The sequence below is a fragment of the Ochotona princeps genome, chromosome 26 (assembly GCF_030435755.1).
Source record: "Ochotona princeps isolate mOchPri1 chromosome 26, mOchPri1.hap1, whole genome shotgun sequence".
Lineage (NCBI taxonomy): Eukaryota > Metazoa > Chordata > Mammalia > Lagomorpha > Ochotonidae > Ochotona > Ochotona princeps.
In genome coordinates this window covers 9,538,132-9,559,801 of record NC_080857.1, presented here as the reverse complement: position 1 = coordinate 9,559,801, position 21,670 = coordinate 9,538,132, and the positions used below count along the sequence as shown (strand labels likewise).

At 50.6% G+C, this 21,670-nt stretch overlaps 1 protein-coding gene across 2 annotated transcripts in view; it reads right to left on the bottom strand.

Annotated features, from left to right (window-relative positions):
- Positions 1–21,670, bottom strand: part of PTPN21 (protein tyrosine phosphatase non-receptor type 21) — a 57,699-nt gene that overhangs the window by 11,159 nt on the left and 24,870 nt on the right. For both annotated transcript variants that reach the window (XM_058655346.1, XM_058655347.1), the window contains exons 4-12: positions 18,263–18,360; positions 17,514–17,581; positions 16,752–16,822; positions 15,008–15,095; positions 14,094–14,182; positions 13,402–13,489; positions 12,011–12,090; positions 3,619–3,679; positions 2,626–2,710 (exon numbers count right to left, since the gene is read on the bottom strand). In XM_058655346.1, the coding sequence (XP_058511329.1) occupies positions 2,626–2,710; positions 3,619–3,679; positions 12,011–12,090; positions 13,402–13,489; positions 14,094–14,182; positions 15,008–15,095; positions 16,752–16,822; positions 17,514–17,581; positions 18,263–18,360 (728 nt within the window). The remainder of the gene's footprint in view (positions 1–2,625; positions 2,711–3,618; positions 3,680–12,010; positions 12,091–13,401; positions 13,490–14,093; positions 14,183–15,007; positions 15,096–16,751; positions 16,823–17,513; positions 17,582–18,262; positions 18,361–21,670) is intronic.

The following is a 21,670-nucleotide window of genomic DNA, read 5'->3' as shown; positions in this document are numbered from 1 at the left end:
GGCCAACAGTCCCCCTGAAATGCTGATGCTAGGAGGGGTTTCTAACACTTCAAAGAAACTCCATAATAGTCTAGTCCAAATGGGAAAAAAGTTGCTGCAAAAAGCACTTTTCGTGCTTCCAAAGCTCTGCAGAATCTGAACAGCAACTGCTCCTCAGTCCGCCCCACGGGGCAGTGGCGACGGCGTGTCCTGGCAGGGCACACGGGCCACTGTTCTCACCGCTGACTTCCGACGCCTCCTCACCACTGTGCTTGGCCCAGCCTGGGACACTCAGCCACCCCCGAGTCTCTGCCATCGCAGCCTGGCTCCCTCTCCCAGCTTATCTAGACCAGCATACCTGCCTGGTGGCATCCTGACCTCCAGGCTCACCGGTGCACCCCTCCACCCGGCCGTCATGTGTGGGCCAGCTACCTGGAGAAGGCAGGAATGCAGCCTAGTGGTTAGTGCTGCTCGGAAGGCCCACAGCCCGTATCAGAGTAACCGAGTTCAAGTCCTGACTGCAATCCAGCTTCCTGGGGAGACAGCAGGTGGGGGCTCAAGTGTGTGGGTTGCTGTCACACATACAGGTGTCAGGAACCGAGTTCTGGGCTCCCTGCTTTGGCAGGGCCCAGCCACAGCCATTGTATACATTTAGGAAATGAACCAACAGATAGGAGTACATACATTCTCCCTCTCCACCTGCCTCTAAAATGAATTCAGAAGGCAAGGGCTACAAAGGGAAAAGCTTCTATAATACGGGCAAGTAAAGGCAAGGCATGCACAAGAGTCACCATTTCTCAAGGAACAAAGAGTTACAGGAATTGTGAGAGCGACTACTTCTGACCCCACACTGCATTGACGGGGATAGAGGTGAGGGTGCAGACCAGCCTCCCAGGAGTCACAGTGTCTGAGGGACCTCCAGGATATGGGGGAGCGCTGAACAAGGCCCGCCTTGATCAGCGGCAGGTCTACCCCCCACCCCGAGCACAGGCCGGATGAGGCCTCCTCGTCCCGGACCATCATGGATGACACATGAAAACGGCAGATGGCAAGAAGCTAATTTCAGTGGCCTCCTCCCCTGTGACCCTGACCCACCACCTGCCGGAGGACAGAGACTCCCAAGCGTACACCTCTGAGGAAGGCTGTCAAGAAGCACCGCAGGCAGCGGGCCTGAGCAAGGTGTGACCTTGAGCTGTGGGAAGCCATGGAGAGTGGAGGATGGTTTCTCAGCATAGCCGTGCTGAGCCCTTGCTGGCTGGACAACAACGCGTGGACAGGCAGGTGCTCCGCGTGACAGCCAGCACAGGCAAGGCCAGGAGGGCAAGTTCAGCTTGGCGGGGACACAGGGAGCCAGAGAGGAGCAAAGGAACAAATGGAAGAAGAGAGGAGAGCAGGCTGGAGGAAGAGCTCAGAACAGCAGACACAGGGGCCAGGACAAAGCAGCAGCTGAGCGTTCTTAGGAATGTACTGAAGACAAAGCAGTGGACCGCATGGCACTTGACAAGTGTGATCAGGAACCTTACAGAGCAGGAGCGGAGGAGGAGCAGCAAGAAGAGAACACCACCAAAGAGCAGGGAGGGCTGGGTGTGCAAGTCAGGCCAGGGCAGGCGGCAGGGAGGCCAGTGAGGGAGGAAACACGAGCGCCACCTGCACCCGGAAGTGCGGCTCCCGATGGGGCCCACACTGCTCCAGCACCCATTGTCCCCACCCCAGGAGCAGCCTGGGCAGCCTCACCCTTCTTCCCACCCTGCTGCAGGGACCCAGCAGGCCAGCTCCGGAGGCCCCACAGGAACCTCGCCACCTCCTGCTGAGCAACACAACTTGGCACACTCAGCGCCAACAGCCATGGTCCATTTCTTCAAGTTCTTTGTGGACTGCTCTTACCCGACCCAGCCGAGAAATCCTACCCATGAGGGTCGCAGGAACCCAGTGACTTAGGCCAGCACTGCTGTCCCCGCACCAATCCCCGCCAGCTCCTGCATCAGGAGGAAGCTGAAGAAAACTGAATCACAAGGCAGAGATGGAGAGTGAATCCACGCACTCCAAACGCCCAGGCCCCACATTGAGATGGGGAGTGAATCCACGCACTCCAAACGCCCAGGCCCAGTATTGAGATGGGGAGTGAATCCACGCACTCCAAACGCCCAGGCCCAGTATTGAGATGGGGAGTGAATCCACGCACTCCAAACGCCCAGGCCCCGCATTGAGATGGGGAGTGAATCCACGCACTCCAAACGCCCAGGCCCCGCATTGAGATGGGGAGTGAATCCACGCACTCCAAACGCCCAGGCCCCGCATTGAGATGGGGAGTGAATCCACGCACTCCAAACGCCCAGGCCCCGCATTGAGATGGGGAGTGAATCCACGCACTCCAAACGCCCAGGCCCCGCATTGAGATGGGGAGTGAATCCACGCACTCCAAACGCCCAGGCCCCGCATTGAGATGGGGAGTGAATCCACACACTCCAAACGCCCAGGCCCCACATTGTTTCTCCACATGTTCCAGAACGAAAGCGCAATGTGCTCTGCTAGGAGCTCAGCACTGGCTACCAGCAAGGCATCTATTCAGGACATTCACTCGGCAAATCCTGCCCGGGCCCAAATTCACACACTCATCCGCAGTGGGAACTGTGGCGGGTACCTTACCTTGAGAGGAAGCATATGGCTCTGTGTAGTGCCCATTGTAATGCAGCTGCGGTGGGGGTGGCATCACATAGGGCTGGGGTTTAGGCTGAGAAGTACAAAGTGAGACACAGGTTAAAACACGTCCTCATGTACCAGGGGCATCCTACATCTCGGCCGAATTCTCTCCCTCCACTGAGAACGGTCTAGAGGAGTTACCCTAAAGACACATGGAAAACTAGCCTGGAGACGAAGCTCTTACTGTGCCTATGGTTTGCAGTGACCCCTGCGTGGCCATGCCCAGCTCTTCACAGAGTCCAAGGAAACTGCAAGTACCAGAGAAGGTGCATCCCAAGGAGGCGGCAGCAAGAAGCAGCTGATGCCAGTCTCCTCCTAGAGACATGTGCGTGTACGCGGCTTGCACGTGGGGCAGCTATGGGGGCACATCAGGTTACCTGCTTAGGACGCCCACATGCCACAAAGACGTGATGGCCCGAGTCCCAGCCACTAGGCATCTGATCTGGCTTCTGCTCCATGTGACTGGGAAGCAGTGGGTGACAGTCCAGGTACTTGGGTCCCCGCCACCCATGTGGCAGAGCTGGCTGGAGTTCCTGGCTCCTGACTTGTACCCAGCCCATCCGTGGATGTCGCAGGCATCTGGGCAAAGAGCCAACAACCAGATGATCTCTGCTTTCCCCTCTCCCTGTCGCTCTTTCAGATAAACAAACCATAAAGCAAGCAAACTCACAGGAGCATATTATCTAACATTTTAAATACCTACCAACTTATGATGACTTGTGACAAATAGTCCAAAATTTTCATATACATTAATTCTAGTATTTAGGTATGTATATTATAATGATGTAACTATTAGATTGGAACTATGGAAAATTGAGCCAAAAAAACTCAAAGATTACGACACTTATACGGTTCAGACCCAAAACCATCACTGAAAAACAAAAGCAATAAAAACAACAATAAATAAACAGCAACAATCTTCTTTTCCCTTTTTCTTACCAGAGACACCCTGGAGGAGGACCTTCTGCGAATGGGGTTCACTGTGGCGGGCTGGGTTGGCCTGTAAGGCGAGAAGGCTTTGAGGAGAGTACACACACATCCCCTAAGCTAACGAGGGAAGACAGCAACTCCTCCAAACACAGGCCAACAGACACTAGGACAACATCTTCTGTCGCCACGTAGGCCCGGGTCCTTTCCTCCCCTGAGCTGCTAGAACTGGAGACCCCTGCATTGGCCATCAGCAGGGAGAAAGGCACAGCTGTGTTACTGGCAACCTGGCCTAGCAGACAGGCTCCGGACAAACGTCTCTCTCCCCCAGGCCAGGTCAGCACCCAGCACCTCCACCCTGCATCCTGGGGGTGACTGGCAAGCATCTGCCCGCTGGCCTGAAGTGATGGCAGCTCCTGGTAAACCCACACATGCGCCTCAATAAGAGATGTCTCTGCGCCGTTTAAAACAGACCCTTTATAAAGCAACTACACAAATAGAGAAAAAATTAAAAAGCAACCAAGAGTGTCAGAGTGTCGGCTGACATGTATGTGATCATCTGAGAATGTTTAAATTATCCATGCAAGTTCCATGTTAGAACAAACAACCGGGTTTAAAAAAAGAGAAAGAATAAGAAGCCAACCAGTGCATCTGTGACATTATTGCCTTCAGGGAGGCGGGCCTCGTCCAGGGTTGGGGTGCCGCCCTCAGGGAGGCGGGCCTTGCCCGGGGTTGGGGTGCTGCTTTATCAGGAATCAGACCTAAGCACCTGAACACGGTGTGTTCCTGGCTCTGTGGGAGAGTTAGGAAATCCTGTCGAAGCACTTTTTTTTTTCTCAATCTTTTTGCCATCTGTTCCTGACTCATGAGCTTATGTGACCCAGAATTACTGCTTACAGAAATCTCCTGAGATCCTTGGTTATATGTTATAAACTAATTACTAGAAAATCCAACATCACAAAGTGAACAATCAACCCAGTTCAGTTGGCAAAGCAACCCACAATGTTAAGCTTTGAGTCTCAGAAATCCACGTTAGTTGTGGCACTCCTATCTGGTATCTTACAGTGAAACCCGAATATCAACTGATCACATATATATATGTAAAGTTTTGAGACAAGAAAATTGGTGCCATTTTAGGATCTTAACCTCAGATGACCACAACTATTCTTCCTTGTTGACCTCTGAAAGTAACTTCCTCGCGTCGTCCTGGAAGGATTCAGGCTCTTGATCAGCAGGTGGTCCTTTTCCAAAGGCTTTTCCCTTCTGCTCGTGCTCATACCAGTGACAGATCCACACGGACCACCTGGGCTTTTTCTTGAATTTCTAGAATATTCTTTAACGAAACAGTAAAATATTCCTGAGAACTTGTGTTCAGAATTTGAAAACGGGCACATTCTATAGCCCTATCCAAGGGGCCTCTGGTTATTCTCCACTGTCAGGAGCAGTTTATGCCAACAGTGTACTTTGAACTTGACATTTAAGAGGTGTCTAAAGGGACTGTATTTTCAAAGTACTATAAAGCAGGATGAAGGGTTGTGGATAGAATCTTCTCCCAAAGAATCCCAATCATGTGGCCGCAGCTGCCCAGCCTGGAGCAAAAACAAACCCCAAGGATGCAGAGCTCAGGCACGCAGGCGGCAGCTCCTGACACCAACTGTGGTGCCCTGGCTGGCACAGCACCCAGAGTGGGGGCGCACACAGCCCACTGCAGGAGCCGGTTCTGCTGGACACACAACCAACCGGTTTGTCTTCCACCTGCCAAACAGTTTCCGGCAGCCTTGCCAGCAGCCTCCTCAGCAGGGCTCCCACAGGAAGAGCTGACCCTGAGATCAGGGCACAGGAGACAACGATGCACCTGCCAGCCAGACTTTGTGGGCAGCGGCTACGCAGACAGGCGACAATAAGCACAAGACAGCTGAGGAACGCTTAGGAGAAACCCCTGGGACACAAGCACTGAACCAGGCCGTCAACCAGGCTGCCAGGACAAGCAGAACACGTGTGGACTATCGAAACCACGCCGAGGAGGAGCGCACGTGGTTATGGTGCCATCAGCACACCAAACCCACAAGTGAGGGCCCGCCATGATCCTGATTGCACAGACTAACTGGGCCATCCCCGATCACCTGGCAAATACTGGGCAGAACTGGCACTGGAACCAGGTGGGGCTGTCAGAGGGCTGCACCTTGCACAGCTCCAGCCACCCTGGCAGCTCCGGGGAGGCACAGAGCACACCCAGAGGGAGCCCTGGACTTGCATGCGGATCGAACAGACAACACAGTGAGGAAGGGCCCAGCTCACATTTCTGAGCCGAGGAAATCCTGCTGTGGAGGGCTCCCTTCTCCCGGATGTATTTATTTGTAGCCAGTGGAGCTGGTGGTGATTTTGATCAACAAAATGTCAGACTGTGGGAACAGAGGTTTGTCTCAGTGACTCCTCTCGAACTTGCTATGATAAGGGAAGGAAGAACAAGAGCCATTTTCCTCTCTGGTGCGCACGCAGGCCAGGACATGTGCAGGCTGCTGGCTCAAAGATCGAAGGTTGGGAGCCCGGCACAATGGCTCAGGGGCTAAACCCTCACCTTGCACTTGCCGGGATCCCATAAGCGCACGGATTCGTGTCCCGGCTGCCCCGCTTCCCATCCAGCTGCCTGTCTGTGGACTGGGGAAGCAGTAGAGGATGGCCCAAAGCTTTGGGACCCTGCACAGTGTGGGAGACCCGGAAGAAGCTCCTAACTCCTGGCTTCAAATCAGCTCAGCTCCAGCTATTGTGGCCAGGAGGGAAGTGAGTCAGTAGATGGAAGACCTTTCTCTGTCTCTCCTTCTCTCTGTAAATCTGCCTTTCCAAGAAAAATAAACAAACCTTTTTAAAAAATCAAAGATTCGGGCCAGCACTATGTTGAAGCAGCTTAAGCCTCCACCTGCAGAGCTGCCCTCGCTGAGAGTCCTCGCTGCTCCAGTTCCCATCCCGCGCCCGGCTAATGTGCCGGAGAGCAGCCGAGGAGGGCCCACGTGCTTGGTCCCCTGCACCCACATGAAATGGGGAGGAAGCTCGTGGCTCCTGCCTTCAGCATGGCCCAGCCTCGGCTGTTGATGCCATCTGGAGAGAGAACCAGCAGATGGAACATGTCTCTCCCTCTGCTTCTCCTTCTCTCTGTAACTTTTGTCCTTCAAAGGACTTCTAACTAAATCTTTTTATAAAGGGGAAAAAACGAAGATCAAGGTCTAGCTCTGAGATGCCTGCTCACACCCCTGGCGTTGAGAACAGAGAGAAGAGGCTGTTAGAGATCATCTCAGGTTCCTGGGACTCCTGGCGTGGTGACAAGACCTGGGAAGCCTCAGCCTCACCCACCAGACCGTGACTGAGTGACAAGACCTAGGCAGCCACCAGTTCTGGCTCAGCCAAATCCAATATGGCACTGGTTTTGCCCTCAAGAAGGCTGGGGCGCTCGTTACAATGCTTTCAAAGTATAGCAAAAAGCAGCCCCCAGTCATTGCGACCATTTGTGGTTGTCATGACAACCTACAGAAGTGATGCTAGAAGGAGAGCAAGAGGGAAAACCTTCATTCCTACAAGTCCACTCCTCTTTCCCAGGGACACACACCGTCGCCCCAGGTGTTCACCTGCCTCGGCCAAGCCTGCAGAGCAGCGCCTTTGCCTGCGCAGTCACCTGCTCTTTGGCAGCTGCTTCAACGAGGCCCTCTTCTCTCGCCACGCTGGCCACTCCAGGTGGCCTCTGCAGGCCAGCAGCGGCAGGGTCCTGGCTCTTCTGTGACGTGCACTTTTCCAGGGTGCTCGTGACCTTCATGCACACAAGGACACACTCCAAAAAAAGCTGCTTCTCTTTGACTCTTCCACAAGACCAAGGCCAAAAGCCTCGTCTGAGAGCAAAGCGGAGGTGCAGCTCTCCCACCGCTCCTGTTACTGGGCCCCTTCCCTGGGGTCCATGGAAACCACTGGGTCCCCCATACCTGGTGGGAGGGGACATAGGGAAGGGCAGTGTCTAGAAGGGGGAGGGGCCGTTCCCTCTCTTGCCACAGTTTCACGGGTCCTGTCGGTCCTGTCGCTGGCCTAGGAAACAAAAGACAGCCTTTCTCCCTTCCAGACAGGGCCTACTCCAGCCACTCTCCGACCTCAAAGCTTCCCAGAGATAAACATGGGCAGCCCAGCGAGTCGGCGCTGCCTACACCCACCACCCCGCAGAGGAAGCCTGCCACGTCCCTCCCAGGTATCTCGTTGCATCCCCCGACGGCCCGGTCATATTCAAGGTTGGGAATAAGCTTTTTGACCCAAACCTGAAGAGGTATTAAGAGTCTCATTGTCCCCATTTTGTACACTGAGAAATGGAGACTGTCAACCTGCCTTTTTAAGGCAGTCGTTTCCTAAAGTGTGTGGTTGGGGTAAGGAGCTGGGAACATTTTTAGATCATGCGCTGTCTAACTGCTAACATTCAGCTCCCCGGGTAACGGCCTCTTCAGTGCTGTCCCACACCCAGCAGACTGGCAAGGGGGGCGGCTGTCTCAAGGTCCTTTCGAAGACTGCATTCCTTGGGGGACAGCTGTCCCGGCCAGAATCCACTTCCAAGTACACTGTACTGTTACATGTCTGCCAGATTTCAGTTCACATGCCTGCACAGAACCCTCAGCCAAAACTGGAATACTATACAATGTAATTAGCCTATTTTGTGAGCTTTAAAAGAACTGGCCATAACAAAATTTTAACTAAATGTTAAAAATTAATATTAAGGACCCGGCGTGGTAGCCTAACAGCTAAAGTCCTCGCCTCGCATGTGCTGGAATCTCATGTGGACACCAGTTCTAATCCCGGTGGCCAGGCTTCCCATCCAGCTTCCTGCTTGTGACTTGGGAAAGCAGTGGAGGACGGCCCAAAGCCTTGGGACCCTGAACCCACATGGGAGACCCGGAAGAGGCTCCTAGCTTCTGGCTTCAGCTCAGCTCAGCTCTGGCCGTTGCAGCCACTTGGGGAGTCAATCATCAGGTGGAAGATCTTCCTCTCTGTTTCTCCTCCTCTCTGTACATCTGACTTCCCACTAAAAATAAAATAAATCTTTAAAAAATAATAATAAAATTTAGAAAACAGCCTTTTAAACATAATTAACTCCCATTTTCAAGAAAATCATCTGTTCCATCCACAGACACTAACTATGCAAATGATAAACACGTGAATGTGGTCTATCCATACTTGTCAATAAACGGTGATATTCTAAAAGTTAATTTTCTGAGAATAATTAAATTACTACAAATAAGCAATCAGTTGTTAGTTTTCTTCTGATTTTAAAAATCATTACCAGGTGGGGAATTTGCCAAAATATTCAGTTAAATGCGACATTACAATAGAAAACAAAACAAAACAAATATAAAAAGACAAATAAAAATAAACAAAAAGTGGGGTGCATTAACCACCAATTGATATGGATGCCAGCTAGAGGGCATTCAGATTTACGGCTTATTCTAAATAACTGATTCTCCACTATTCTCCAGAAAAGAAATGAAGGAGGCAATGAGGGCACAATGCTATGAACACTCTTAAATCTGGGAGAGCCTTTAAAGTGAGTACTCTTTGTTCCAGCTGCAGATCTACCCTACGAGCTTTAGAACACACTGCTGCACAGAAATAAAGACACGTGTGGCCAGGGACCAAGCTAGCAATGGCAACCACAGGCAACTACGTTGCACTGGGAACATCACCGAATCCAACCACCAGGGGGAACCCTTCCACCTGCCACTGCACCAGGACTCCAACTCCTACCTAGGAATTCCCACATTCCCGCCAGCACGATGGCCACTGGGCACCAGTTCACCTCTCAGCAGCTCCACTTCCCATCCAGCTCCCTGCATGTGGTCGGGGAAAACAGTCGAGGACGGCCCAGAGCCTTGGGACCCTGCACCTGCGTGGCAGACCCAGAAGAAGCTCCTGGCTCCTGGCTTCAGATCAGTTCAGCTCAGCTCCAGCCAAATCTTGCGGAGTGCACAAGCAGATCTTTCTCTATTTCCTTCTTTCTGCATATCTGCCTTTCCAATAAAAAATAAATCCTTTTTTAAAAAGGGGAGAGGTTTCCCACATTCACAAAGGAAAGAAAGTCCTGCGCAACACACCAGACACCGACTTTCACTTTTTTCCAGAGCTCCTGCCCCAGTTCCTGCTGCAGATCCACTCAGCAAAGTCGTTGAAGGCCCTTGCTGGGCACCAGGGCTGCAGCAGACAGGGAGTGTCTGTCCTCAGGCCATGCCTGGGACGGAGGGCAAACAAGATGCAAGAAACCAGCACACATGCTCAGCCAGGAAGAAGACAGGTGTGGAGTACGGGGCGGGTGTACAAAGAGGGGGTACACGGGATCAGATGACTGACTGTAGAGGGAGCAAGGCACCAGAGGTCACAAGAAAAGATCCTTCCAGCTGAAGGAGGAGAGAAAGGAAACCTTGAGGCTGGCACACACGGCTTGGCAAGGATACCAGCATGGCTGGAGCAATGAGCAGGAGAGGGCGACCGCAGCGAGGCCGGAGAAGCAGGCAAAGACTGCAAGGACCTCGCACCTCTGCGACCACTGAGACACGAGGACAACGGACAGACATAAGGAGAGGGGCAGCTCGTTCTAACTCGGCCAGAGAGGAGCCGATGTGGAATGGGAAGGAAAGGCCAGCGCTCTGCTGCGGACGAGCCACCATGGCGGCCTCAGCAGCAGGTGCAGCCGGACAGGCAGTTGACAGGTAGAGAGATCGCCACCTGCTGGTGCATTTCCGCAACGCTCAGAACAACAGGACCCTCCATTACTGGAGCGGTCAGTGCGGCCTCCCAGGGTCAGGAGAAAGTTGGCATCAGGGGCCAGAACCAGGTATAGAAGCCAAGGCCTGTGACGTGGGATGCAGGTATGCTAACAGCTGTAGCTCTGGCAGTGCTCCCTGCTGCATCGGGCATGGCGCAAGAAGGAACAGGACGTGTGCCTGCACACTGGAGCACGGTGCACGGCCTGCTGCTGACCTGAGAAGGGCAGGGGAGACGTGGACGCGGACCACGAGATCAAAGGGTCTGTTGGTCCCATCCACTGTGGATACCTCTTCGGTGCTGCGGGACATGTCAGGAGGCAGCAGTGCGCAGCACTCAAGAGCTCAGGGAGGAGGAGCTAGAAGGCAAGCCTGCCACACTTGGGCACAGAAGCCTGAAATCAGTGGGGAGAGGGGGAGCCAGCAGCGGGCACTGAGAAGAAACAGGAAGGGCAAACCGGGAGCAGGTGGCGCCCCAGGCCTGAGCAGCAGGCAGCCTTGAGGGGTCAGCGCCCTGAGCTGCGGGGAAGTCACCTGACCATGACCAGCAGTGTCACCAGAGAGCAGGCAGTCAGGAGAAAGGGCAGGAACACAGACCTCCTGGATACAGGAAACGGGGCGGGGCTGCAGGGGAGCTGGCCAGGAGTGTCCTGGGGGCGTGTCCCGGACAGGTGCGCAGCCTGCTGGAATCCCCCAGGCCTGCCCTAGGGCACGTTAGCCAGGGAGGGGCACACACTCTCCAAATGCTGGGAGAGCTGAATCACCTCGACTGCAAATGATGAGCAGGGTGTTGGTTTTTCACAAGAATGGGTACTTTTCCCTTTTTCCATTCCAATACGCAGAGTGGGAATACTGAATGGAACAAAATTTCACAGGTGTATCCAGTGGGATTTGGCAGGAGATTTCTGCCTCCCCGACTCCAATCCCAGCCTCCCGCTGCTGTGTGCCCGGGGAGGAAGCAGCTGGCGGCTCAGGTCCGTGGCCCCCTGCTGCCCACTTTCAAGACCTAGACCTAGTTGCAGACTCACTCCCAACCTTGACCTGGCCCAGCCCTGGCTATCACAGGACTGAACCAGCAGATCGGATTTCTGTCTGTCTTCCTTCCAATAAAAACTTTACAAGAAGTTGATCCAAAATAAATAAAACACCAAAAAAGAAAAAAAAAGTTGATCCAAAGCTAAAATGGGGGGAGGGGACAGGGCAGGAGAGACAACATGCCATTTAAACACAATTAAAGTGCACAATTTATCAGAAAAGTGTCAAAAAGATGTCTGACAAGTTTCTCTCTGAATGATAGTTAAGTTCAAGATTAAAATTTCTAAATCCAGGGCTGGCACGATGCCTCAATTGGCTAACCCTCAACCCTAAAGCGCTGGCGTCCCATATGTGCAGCAGTTCCTGTACCAGGGGCTTCGCCTCCCGTCCAGCCTCCTGCTCCATGTGGGAGACCAAGAAAAGGTGGTTGGCTTCAGGTTAGCTCAGCCCTGGCCGCAGCAGTCCTTTGGCAAGTGAACCAGCAGATGGAAGACCCCTGTCTATCCTCTCTATAATTCTACCTTTCCAATAAAAATAAAAACCTTTGAATCTGTTACTCTCTGCTATTTCCATGAGCGCAGTATACTTACAGGCTACACTGGTTTAGTCGGTAAAATTTGTGTCTCGCAACGCACAGTCTCCACACGTATTTGGCTGTTTCCATGTCTTCCTGGCAAACAGATATGCACAAAGCAACATGAACCCATGTTTGCGACCTGGTATTTTTAATGCAGTTTGTGGGAGGACAAGGCATGACAACTGGACAGCATTTCATGACCAAGTCTGATATTAAACTGTTACAGAATGGATACGAGGGTCCACACGCCCACCTCCCACATCGGGTGCCCGGGGTTGACACCCGGCCCTGGCTCCGGCCGTCCCTGTGCCCTCGCAGGAGACCCAGAAGAAGCTCCTGGCTCCCGGCTTTGGATCAGCTCAGCTCCGGCTGTTGTAGCCACTTGGGGAGTGAACCAGCAGACAAAAAAATCTCTCCCTATCTCCTTTTCTCTGTATATCTGCCTTTCCAATAAAAATAATACTAACAACTCTTCTAAAAAAGTTAAAAAGGACAAGGGTAGGCAACTGCCACAGAAGTTCAGACGCCCCTCGGGACGCTCACATCCCATCTCCGGTCTCACACTAGACTCGGCTCCTGTCTCAACTCCACTTCCGTTCCCAGTTCCTGCTCACGCCTACTATGGGAGACAATGTTGCCGGCAAACATATGGTCGCTGCCACTCCACCAGGAGACTTGGAGAGAGTTCTGGGCTCCTGGCAGCGGCCAGGCCAAGCACAGGCAGCTACCGCAGCGCACTGCAGAAGAAACCTGCCGACTGGCGCTCCCTTTCTGTTACAACTTGACGCACACTCTCTCTCCCAAGTACTTTTTTGTCATTGCTGTTTGGTTTTTGGGTTTTTTGTTTTGTTGTTTTTGCAAACAGATAAGTTTATTTGCAAAGGGGCAAGGTGAGCGGAGGAAGAGGGAAGGGAAAATACCCCGAGAGAAAGCCAGGAGGCGGGGTGCCTATCGAAAGCAGGGAGAGACACCACAAGTACGTTTTTAAAAAAGAGTACTAAACGTAAAGTTTCTAAAGACACCAAATTTTATTATTGTCACATATATTAAGACTTCTTAAAACATTTGACTCAGACTCCATATCGCCTTCATCAAGAAAGCAAGATCTAATAACACTTAAATATTTCTGCAAATGATGTTAGTGGAATTAAATATTAGTGCTTTCTTCCTGTCCTGTGCAGTCCCTGAGTCTTAATTCAAAACTCACCATGACCTGAAATCCTTCCCCAAGGACTCATTCCTTCAACAATATTTACTGAGTGATTGTTTTCTTTGCCAAACGCCATTATGATTCATAAAATTTTGTCATATTTGTAAAATATAAAATACCATAATTGTTAATGTCATCCCCTCTCCCCCCAAAAAATTAAATGACGCAAAGGCCAAGTTCCAGCGCTTACTCACAGTTTGAAACTGGATGGTCTCCTCTTTGCTTGCCAGCTCTAACGCAAAAAAGGACTTGTTGTGCGACATGTTGGCAATGTCATGCCACCTGAAGGACGACACGGAGAAGGACAATGCTCACAGGTGCCCAGGAGAGGAGGACTTTCTCATTATCACTTTTATTAATTTTTTTTGTTTTCTCTGTTTTATCACTATTTTTTTAATTGATTTATTCGAAAGGTAGTGTGATCAAAAAAAGAGAAACAGGAAGAACGGTGTTACTCATTGGTTCACTCCCCATGTGCCGGGAACAGAAGCGGGGCCAGGACGGAGCCAGGAGACCAGAACTCCGTCTGCGTCACCCAGGAGTGACGGGCACCAGGTCCCTGAGCTGTCCTCCCGGGGTGCGGGAACAGACAGCTCTTACGGAGGCAGCGTAGCAAGTACCTGAACTGGCACTCAGATGCAGAATGCAGGCATCCCAAGGGGGCTTTTTACCCCCTATAGCACAATACTTGCTCCCAGATTTTTCCTTAAACTGGATGCATAAGCCAACATTTGTGAATCATTTTGTTGGAAATAGTCATTTCAATCAGCTAGATTAGCTCTGCCTTCACACTGATGAAAATAAACAAACATTTACCAAATAAATGAAAACTAAAAATCACCAGCCAGGGCCACAGGGAATATGCAGAAAGAAGCAAGAAAAACACCTGAATATCACAGGGGGCCTCCCATTCTTGTGCTTCACGAAGATTCCCTCGAGACAGGCTCCGATGGATATATCACCTCCTTGGCTATCCTGAAAGGAGATGGCAGGAGAGAGAGGTATCAGGAAGGAGGTGCCAGAAAGCTACAACACCATCTACTTCAGTCAACTCGACTCTCAAAGCAAAGATGCCCAAAAGCCTGAGCAAGGAGGAGCAAGATCAGTGTGACAAACAGTACAGATGTGCACCGCAGGGCAGCGGCAGGTGGTCACACCCCCGTGTGAACACCCCGGAGCACAGGATCAGCGTGACAAACAGTACAGATGTGCAGGGCAGGGCAGAGGCAGGAGGTCACACCCCTGTGTGAACACCCCGGAGCACAGGATCAGTGTGACAGTACAGATATGCACCGCAGGGCAGCGGCAGGTGGTCACACCCCCGTGTGAACACCCGGAGCAAAGATCAGTGTGACAAACAGTACAGATGTGCAGGGCAGGGCACAGGCAGGAGGTCACACCCCTGTGTGAACACCCCGGAGCACAGGATCAGTGTGACAGTACAGATGTGCACCGCAGGGCACAGGCAGGAGGTCACACCCCTGTGTGAACACCCCAGAGCACAGGCACTCAAGCTAAAACTGCTAGGAGACCACTAGCGCATTAGAACCCAGTGCAACCAGCGTCACGTGGGCAGCCCAGTCCAGAGCGGAGTGTGACGTGTGGGGTGCACAGCTGTACATGCAGAATCTGAGCAACTTCAAGACCTGTTCCAAAGCATGGACTGCCTCGGCTTTTAAGCCTGCAGGCTCACGCGTGTCTCTAGCTGCCCACACCACAGCAGTCTCCAGCTTCCTGGCTGTTCTCTCGCCAGTCGCCGAGTCAGACCTCGGCGAGCCCTGGCCCTCGAGCCACGCTCACCTTGGCCGGGTAGCTCTCTTCCCCGTAGCCATCCATTCTCTCCACCTCCTGCATGTAGAGCATCTCAGCGTCGGGAGCGGCGAGGCCCCTGGAACCCAAGACAGATTTACTGATGCTGCTCACAAAACCAATTACTATTATTTGTTAAACTAAGAGCTTTTCTTAAGGACACATCCACTTGCCATAAACACTGTAAGTATCTCATAGTTCTGAGTATCTGTGATTCTTCTTATTATTATTCTAATATTTGCCCAAAGCCAACCACAGGCTATGTAGGTACTGTTCTGAATGAGAGCAAATTACATAAAGTGTACGCTTTAGGCAGGCTATGGAGCACATGGAACAGGAAAAGCTAGGATCTTTCTAATCTGCTGAGTCATCGCTTATCACCCCGAGAAGCGTGCAGTAAATCCCCAATGCCAAGCACAGGAATAAAGAGAGGGGAAAACCCTTTTAGATCAGGTGAGTCACAAATGGGCAGGCAGTGTGCGTGACAGACAGGTGTCTGGGTCAGCGCACTGCACTAACTTTAAGGAAATGGATGGGTAAATGAAAGAACAGATGGAAGTGACTGAAATCAGGGCAACATGTGTCTGAAGAGATCAGTTGGGCTAGGAAAAAAAAAAGGCATGCTTCTCTTGGTCGGCAGACAGGGACGGGAGGCCTTTAATGGCAGCGCAGGAAACGCAGGCTCGTGGAGAATGAGAAACATCCAGAGGCATCTGGGAAGAAGGGGAGACATGAAGGAGGGAAGGGGCGTGTCAGGATGATGAATCCGTTGCCAGTCGTTTCAGGAATTTCAGCGGAAAGAGACCATTAGAATCAGACCCTGTGGCCAGCACTGTGGGCACAGCAGGGAAAAGCGGCCGCCTCCGATGCAGCATCCAGTATGGTTCCAGTTCATCCCCGTTCACTCCACTTCTGATCCAGCTCCATGGTAATGCACTGGGAAAAGCGGTGGAGGATGGGCCAGAAGGCTGCACCCCTGCACCCGTGTAGGCACCCCAGAGGAAGCTCCTGGCGTAGTCTCAGCTGCCGCTGCCATCTGGGAAGTGAAGCAGCAAGTGAGAGAGTTCTCTTCCTCTCTCTCTCTCCTTCTCTGACTTTCAAACAAATAAACCTTTAAAAAAAATGCCCACACCTATGACAAGTGGAAACACTAAGCTTTGTGTGTGTGTGTGTGTGTGTGTGTGTGCGCTTGGTTTTTCCATCTCAAGCTGGAGAAAGATTACTTGTCTTAAAGAGAGTTACAGATGGAAGGATCTAATGACATAGAAAGTTCCTGCAACTGTGTGGTATTTGGTTTATTAAAAAAAAAAACCCTTCCAACAGTGTCTATCAGCACACAGAGGTGGGCGGACAGAGGGGGGCACTTCAGAGGACAGCTATGTGGCTTCATGGGAAATAACCCTGCACTTGACCTATCCTAACAGAAAACCACCCCATGCCCCACGCTAACCTACTACAAGCCTCAAAATGCACGCTGAAGAACTTACACCTTTCAGACTGGCTGCCGTCAACACTCCACAGTCCCCTGCCTAGAACAGCGCGTGAGTTAACATATGGCTGAGTGCTTACTTGGAGCAGCACTGGGTGAGGGCAGGCACTCCCCCTAAATGCTGGTGACTTGTAATACATACTAGCCACAGCAGTAAAGGACCAGGTTTGCCCGTTGTCACCGCACACGTCACACTGTGGCAGGTGTGACCTCTGCCTCCCTCCGTGTCTGCTTTCTTGATGTTACCTGTATTTCTGATGTAGTAGGGCCACTTTCTGGGTTGCTTCTTCCAGAACTTTTTCATCTTGCAGCCATGCCTGAAGAAAACATGGCGGCAGTAACTGCTTGAGACAGCTGGCCCGCATCTCCATCCAGCAGTCACTCTCGGCTCCCTTCCCAGGCAGGCAAAACAACCACTGCAACTATCTGGGAGGGATTTAGCTACACGAGCCACGGTGATCTCTCGAAGGAGCTAAGGAAGCAGCTCTGCTCAGGGGTCAACCCTCCTGTCCTGAGAGGCATTCAGAAGGACGGAAGCCAACTCCAACACCACCTCTCACGTATGCCCTGCAGACCCAGAAGCGCACCCCTCCTTCAGGGCCCTCCCACTCCTCACATCACTTCCTCAGCAAAGACATAAAACACAGAAGGTACTGGCTCCTTCGTTATCTGCTTTTAAAATGGCTGTTGTGAGGTCAAGTTCATTCCAACAAAGCTACGTGAGGCTTCAAGCCTTCAGGTGCAGTCAAGCCTCGGCATGGGCTCACAGACACCAAAAATGAACCTGTCTCTCCAGACTCAGTCAAAGCCAGGCGGGCTGGGCACAGGGCCACGTCCACGGGGCCTTTAACCCCTGTGCAATTGCAAGAATCCAGAAAAGCACAGCACTCACACCCAAGAGGCTGTGACCCTGCTCCCACCCAGCAAGTCCACCACAGGGAACGGACTTCAGGGCTTACCATGAGCACAGGAATAAACCATTTATAAAGAGGTTAAAAGGATTCTTACCACCGGAAACAAGGCAAATTTCTGAAGGAAGTCCTGGGATTCATATTGATCAAAGTCACCAAAATCGGCTAGACAGAAGGACAAATATTCACGTTAATGATATTTAACGTGCAGAGCAAAAACAGGCACAATAAAATTCAATATTCAAATGGTGTGCTTGTGATTCAAAAGTCAGTGTTGTATTACAGCTATAAAGAGGACATTCTGAAAACACCATTTGAAAATATTAATTAGGTGGAGTTGTGATCCTGACTTGCCAAAAAAAAAAAAATTTTACTTCCCATTAAATTAAAATCTGAAGGGCCAGAGTTGTGGCACAGCACATTAAACCGTCATTTACCTTCAGCACATTCCCACAGTGGAACGTTGGCTGGAGTCTTGGCTATTCCACTCCTGACACAGAATCCTGCTAATGAGCCCGGGAAAACAGTGAAGCATGGCCCAAATTGGCTTGGGCTCCTGCGCCCACAGGGGAGAGCTTGGCTCCCAGCTTCTGGCTGGCCCACAGCAGGCTCTTGTGATCATCTGGGGAATGGACGAGCTAGACAGAAAAGCTCTGATGCTCCCCCTCTGCCAAATAAATAAATAGCTTTTTGCCTTTTTCCCCTGAAGGAAGCCCCTTAGTATTTCACTAACATACAAACATTACTAAAAAGGCACATAAAAAGTCAGCTAGCTGAAGACTTCTCGTCTCTGTTAACACACCTTTTAATCCGACAGAGAAATGTCATCATTAATTGCCTATTTACCTTGAACAGCTAAGCCTGCCAGCTGAATAGCTTGTTCCAATGTACAAGGAATGTTTCCTTCCAAGATATCTTTCTTCAGCTGCAAATAATACTGATACCTATTTAATAAAAAAAAGGCAATTTTACAAAGTCAATATTAATGTTACCCCTGAGACAATGCGTTTTATCGCTTTTCAGTAAAGAAGCATAAAGCAGTCAGAGCCTTAACAGCACCCATAGTTTCAAAGAAGGAAAACAATGTTCTTGGCCATATCTACACCTACACACAGCCTTTAATCAATTTAATGAATCACTTATCCCTAACTGTAGTTATTTCCAAGGGAAAACCATCTGTAACATTACAACTGGTCATTTGTAGCATGCCTTCTAAGACAGGTCCTGCAATTTGTTCTTTCTGGTTGCGCAAACGAAGTATGGATGGCTAGCCTTCACTATAAATATTCTCGGGCCCAATGATTAAGAAGGGGGTTAGAAATAAAACACACGCACACACACACAGAGAAGGGAGTTGGAATGCCCGTGCCCCAGGTCAGAGGATCTGGATTTGAGCCCTGCCTCTGGCTCCTCATTCCACTTCCTGCTCATGGGAACCAGGGAAGCCGTGAGTGATGGCTGCCGTAACGCGAGCCCTGTCATCCACGTGGGAGACCTGGAACGGGTTCCTGGCTTCAGCCCAAGCCTGGCTCAGCCCTCACAGGCATTTAGGGGAATGAGCCAGGGCACAGGAGTTCTCTCTTGCTCTCCCTCACAAATAAATAACAAAACTTCGATGACAACACTATTGCTAGGCTTTGCTGATCTGTTTGGTTTCTCCCTAGCACTGGAAAGTAAAACCAAAAGAAAACATTTGCTCCTGGTATTTCAGATCATATTTGTATTAAGAAATTTTTTATAAGTACCAAAAAGAAAAGCTGCAGTCAACAGTCAAGACACTTCTTTAGTATTCTATCATGTGTTTATTTTTGTTTACCCTCTATATTTTTACCACACTCAGCACTGGTTATTAGTCAAGCTTCAGATCTCCAACTTAATATTCTGCATGAACTTGGGTAAGTTATCATCTATGGATCTCAATTTTATTACCAGTGAGATGAGGGGACCATGACCCCCTTCATAGGGCTGAGAAGTATTAAGAGATGGATGAAAAGCTCTAGACTAGCACAACACTAGACACCTGGCAGGTACTTCAACAGCAGCGCTAAATCTCAGCAACCTTGGACTTGAAACCATCAAGCAGTGGTGGATCGTGTCTCCATTTTGATACAGCTCAGGAGGAAAGATTTATCACTTCCTTTTCATTTATTTGCTCAGCAGGTAGTTACAAGGGCCTTCACTGTGCTGCACATTGTTGGGGCCAGTGGCCTCCAGGAGAATCCACGACGCCATCTCAAGTCCAGCTGGGCTGTCAGGGAAGCACGGCCCTGCTGAAGTCCCTAAGCACCTTCTCCTGACTCATGTCACACACATTCTGCCTTACAACACCTTCCTCTGTTTAAGTTAGTTTTCAAGTCTCTGTTCTTGCTACCAAAGAATCTCACCAAAACACCACCATGCATCCAGGGGGACACGATGGAAGTCTGACTTTCCTTTTTCCACCTGCAGGATCCCTGAATCTCCCTCAGTCAGGAAACAGAGTGCTGGCTCTGAAACCCTGTCAGAGAGCAAAGCTGGAATTTTCCATAGGATAGCTCCTTTTCACAGCTGAGCTGGAGGAGACAAGAAGTAAGAAATCTATACATTAAATGTACTGTCCTCAGACTCCAGTCCACGTGTTCGAGACTTTCCTGAAATCCAATCAAAACACAGAATGCAACTTGCCTGGAAGAAACAGTTTAACCTTCTACCAACATTTTTATTTTGTCTTAAATAAACTGCTATGAGAGTGGATTTCTCCATATTCTAATTCATCCCTTTCTAAATCAATGTCCTGACTATAAAATTGCACCTGAAGATTCTTTCTTTAAGTTACATATCACAAAATTCGCCAAATTTACAAAAACGCTTCCCTCTACCACATAAGGCTGGGGCTCAAAATGCTTCTTTTGTTTTGACTACGTGGAGCCCACAGCTAAGATCCACGAGCAGCCACAGGCACCATTACCTCTTTTATTACCTTCTTGGCTATTTTAATGCCAGCCACCTTTTACTGATAAGGGGTGAGAACCAGGGCAATGAGTAGTGTGGCTCAACTCCACAAAGCAAGGCTGGAGTTAGGACGCAGGTCCAAATGACCACAACAGTACATGTTCTCCACAAATCTTCCACTACAGATGGGCCTAACATCAAAACATTTTAGTATTTTTCTGCTAGAGTGCATAAAACCCCAGTAGTTGCAGGCAAGGATTCCAGAAGCCAGCCTGAGTTCATGCCTGGTTCTGGTGGCTGACAACAGTGTGACCTTGGGCAAGGTACTTTACTTCTCAGCTACAAGACGCACCCACTTCAGACGCTTTGCTATGGGGACCACTAACCAGCGCACATAAAGGCACCAATGCGTAGTAAGACATTACAAGCGGCTGCCTTATGATGTCTTATTTCCCGCACAATCCTCCAACAGAATACAGCAGGAAGGAGATTTGCTACAAGAAAAGCGACCAAAAATTTCTCTCCAAGCATATTACCTTCTGCTAAACACCATTTACTAAAATCCCAACATGTGGCTAAGAGTAAAGTTGGCTTATTGATACACTCTTTCAAAATGTATTACAGGTCCCGGCACAGTGGCCTAGCGGCTAAGGTCCCCGCCTTGAATGCTCCGGGATCCCATATGGGCGCTGGTTCTAATCCCGGCAGCTCTACTTCCCATCCAGCTCCCTGCCTGTAGCCTGAGAAAGCAGTCGAAGACGGCCCAATGCTTTGGGACCCTGCACCCGCGTGGGAGACCTGCAAGAGGTTCCTGGTTCCCGGCATCGAATCGGCACGCACCAGCCGTAAGATTTATTTATTTTTATTGCAAAGTCAGATATACAGAGAGGAGGAGAGACAGAGGAAGATCTTCCATCTGATGATTTACTCCCCAAGTGACTGCAACGGTCAGTGCTGTGCCGATCTGAAGCCGGGAACCTGGAACTTCCTCCATGTCTCCCACATGAGTACAAGGTTCCAAGGCTTTGGGCCATCCTCAACTGCTTTCCCAGGACACAGGCAGGGAGCTGGATGGGAAGTGGAGCTGCCGGGATTAGATCCGGCACCCATATGGGATCCCAGGGCATTCAAGGCGAAGACTTTAGCTGCTAGCCGATAGGCCACTGCGCCAGGCCCCAATCCTGTCATCTTGAAATCTGAAAATGAATCATGACTTTAAAACTAAGACATACCAGTATTTTAAAAACTCTCTAGGTAATATCTGAAATATTGTGAGAACACGGTCTCTTTGCACTATGCCCCTGCTTTACACAAGCTATTTAC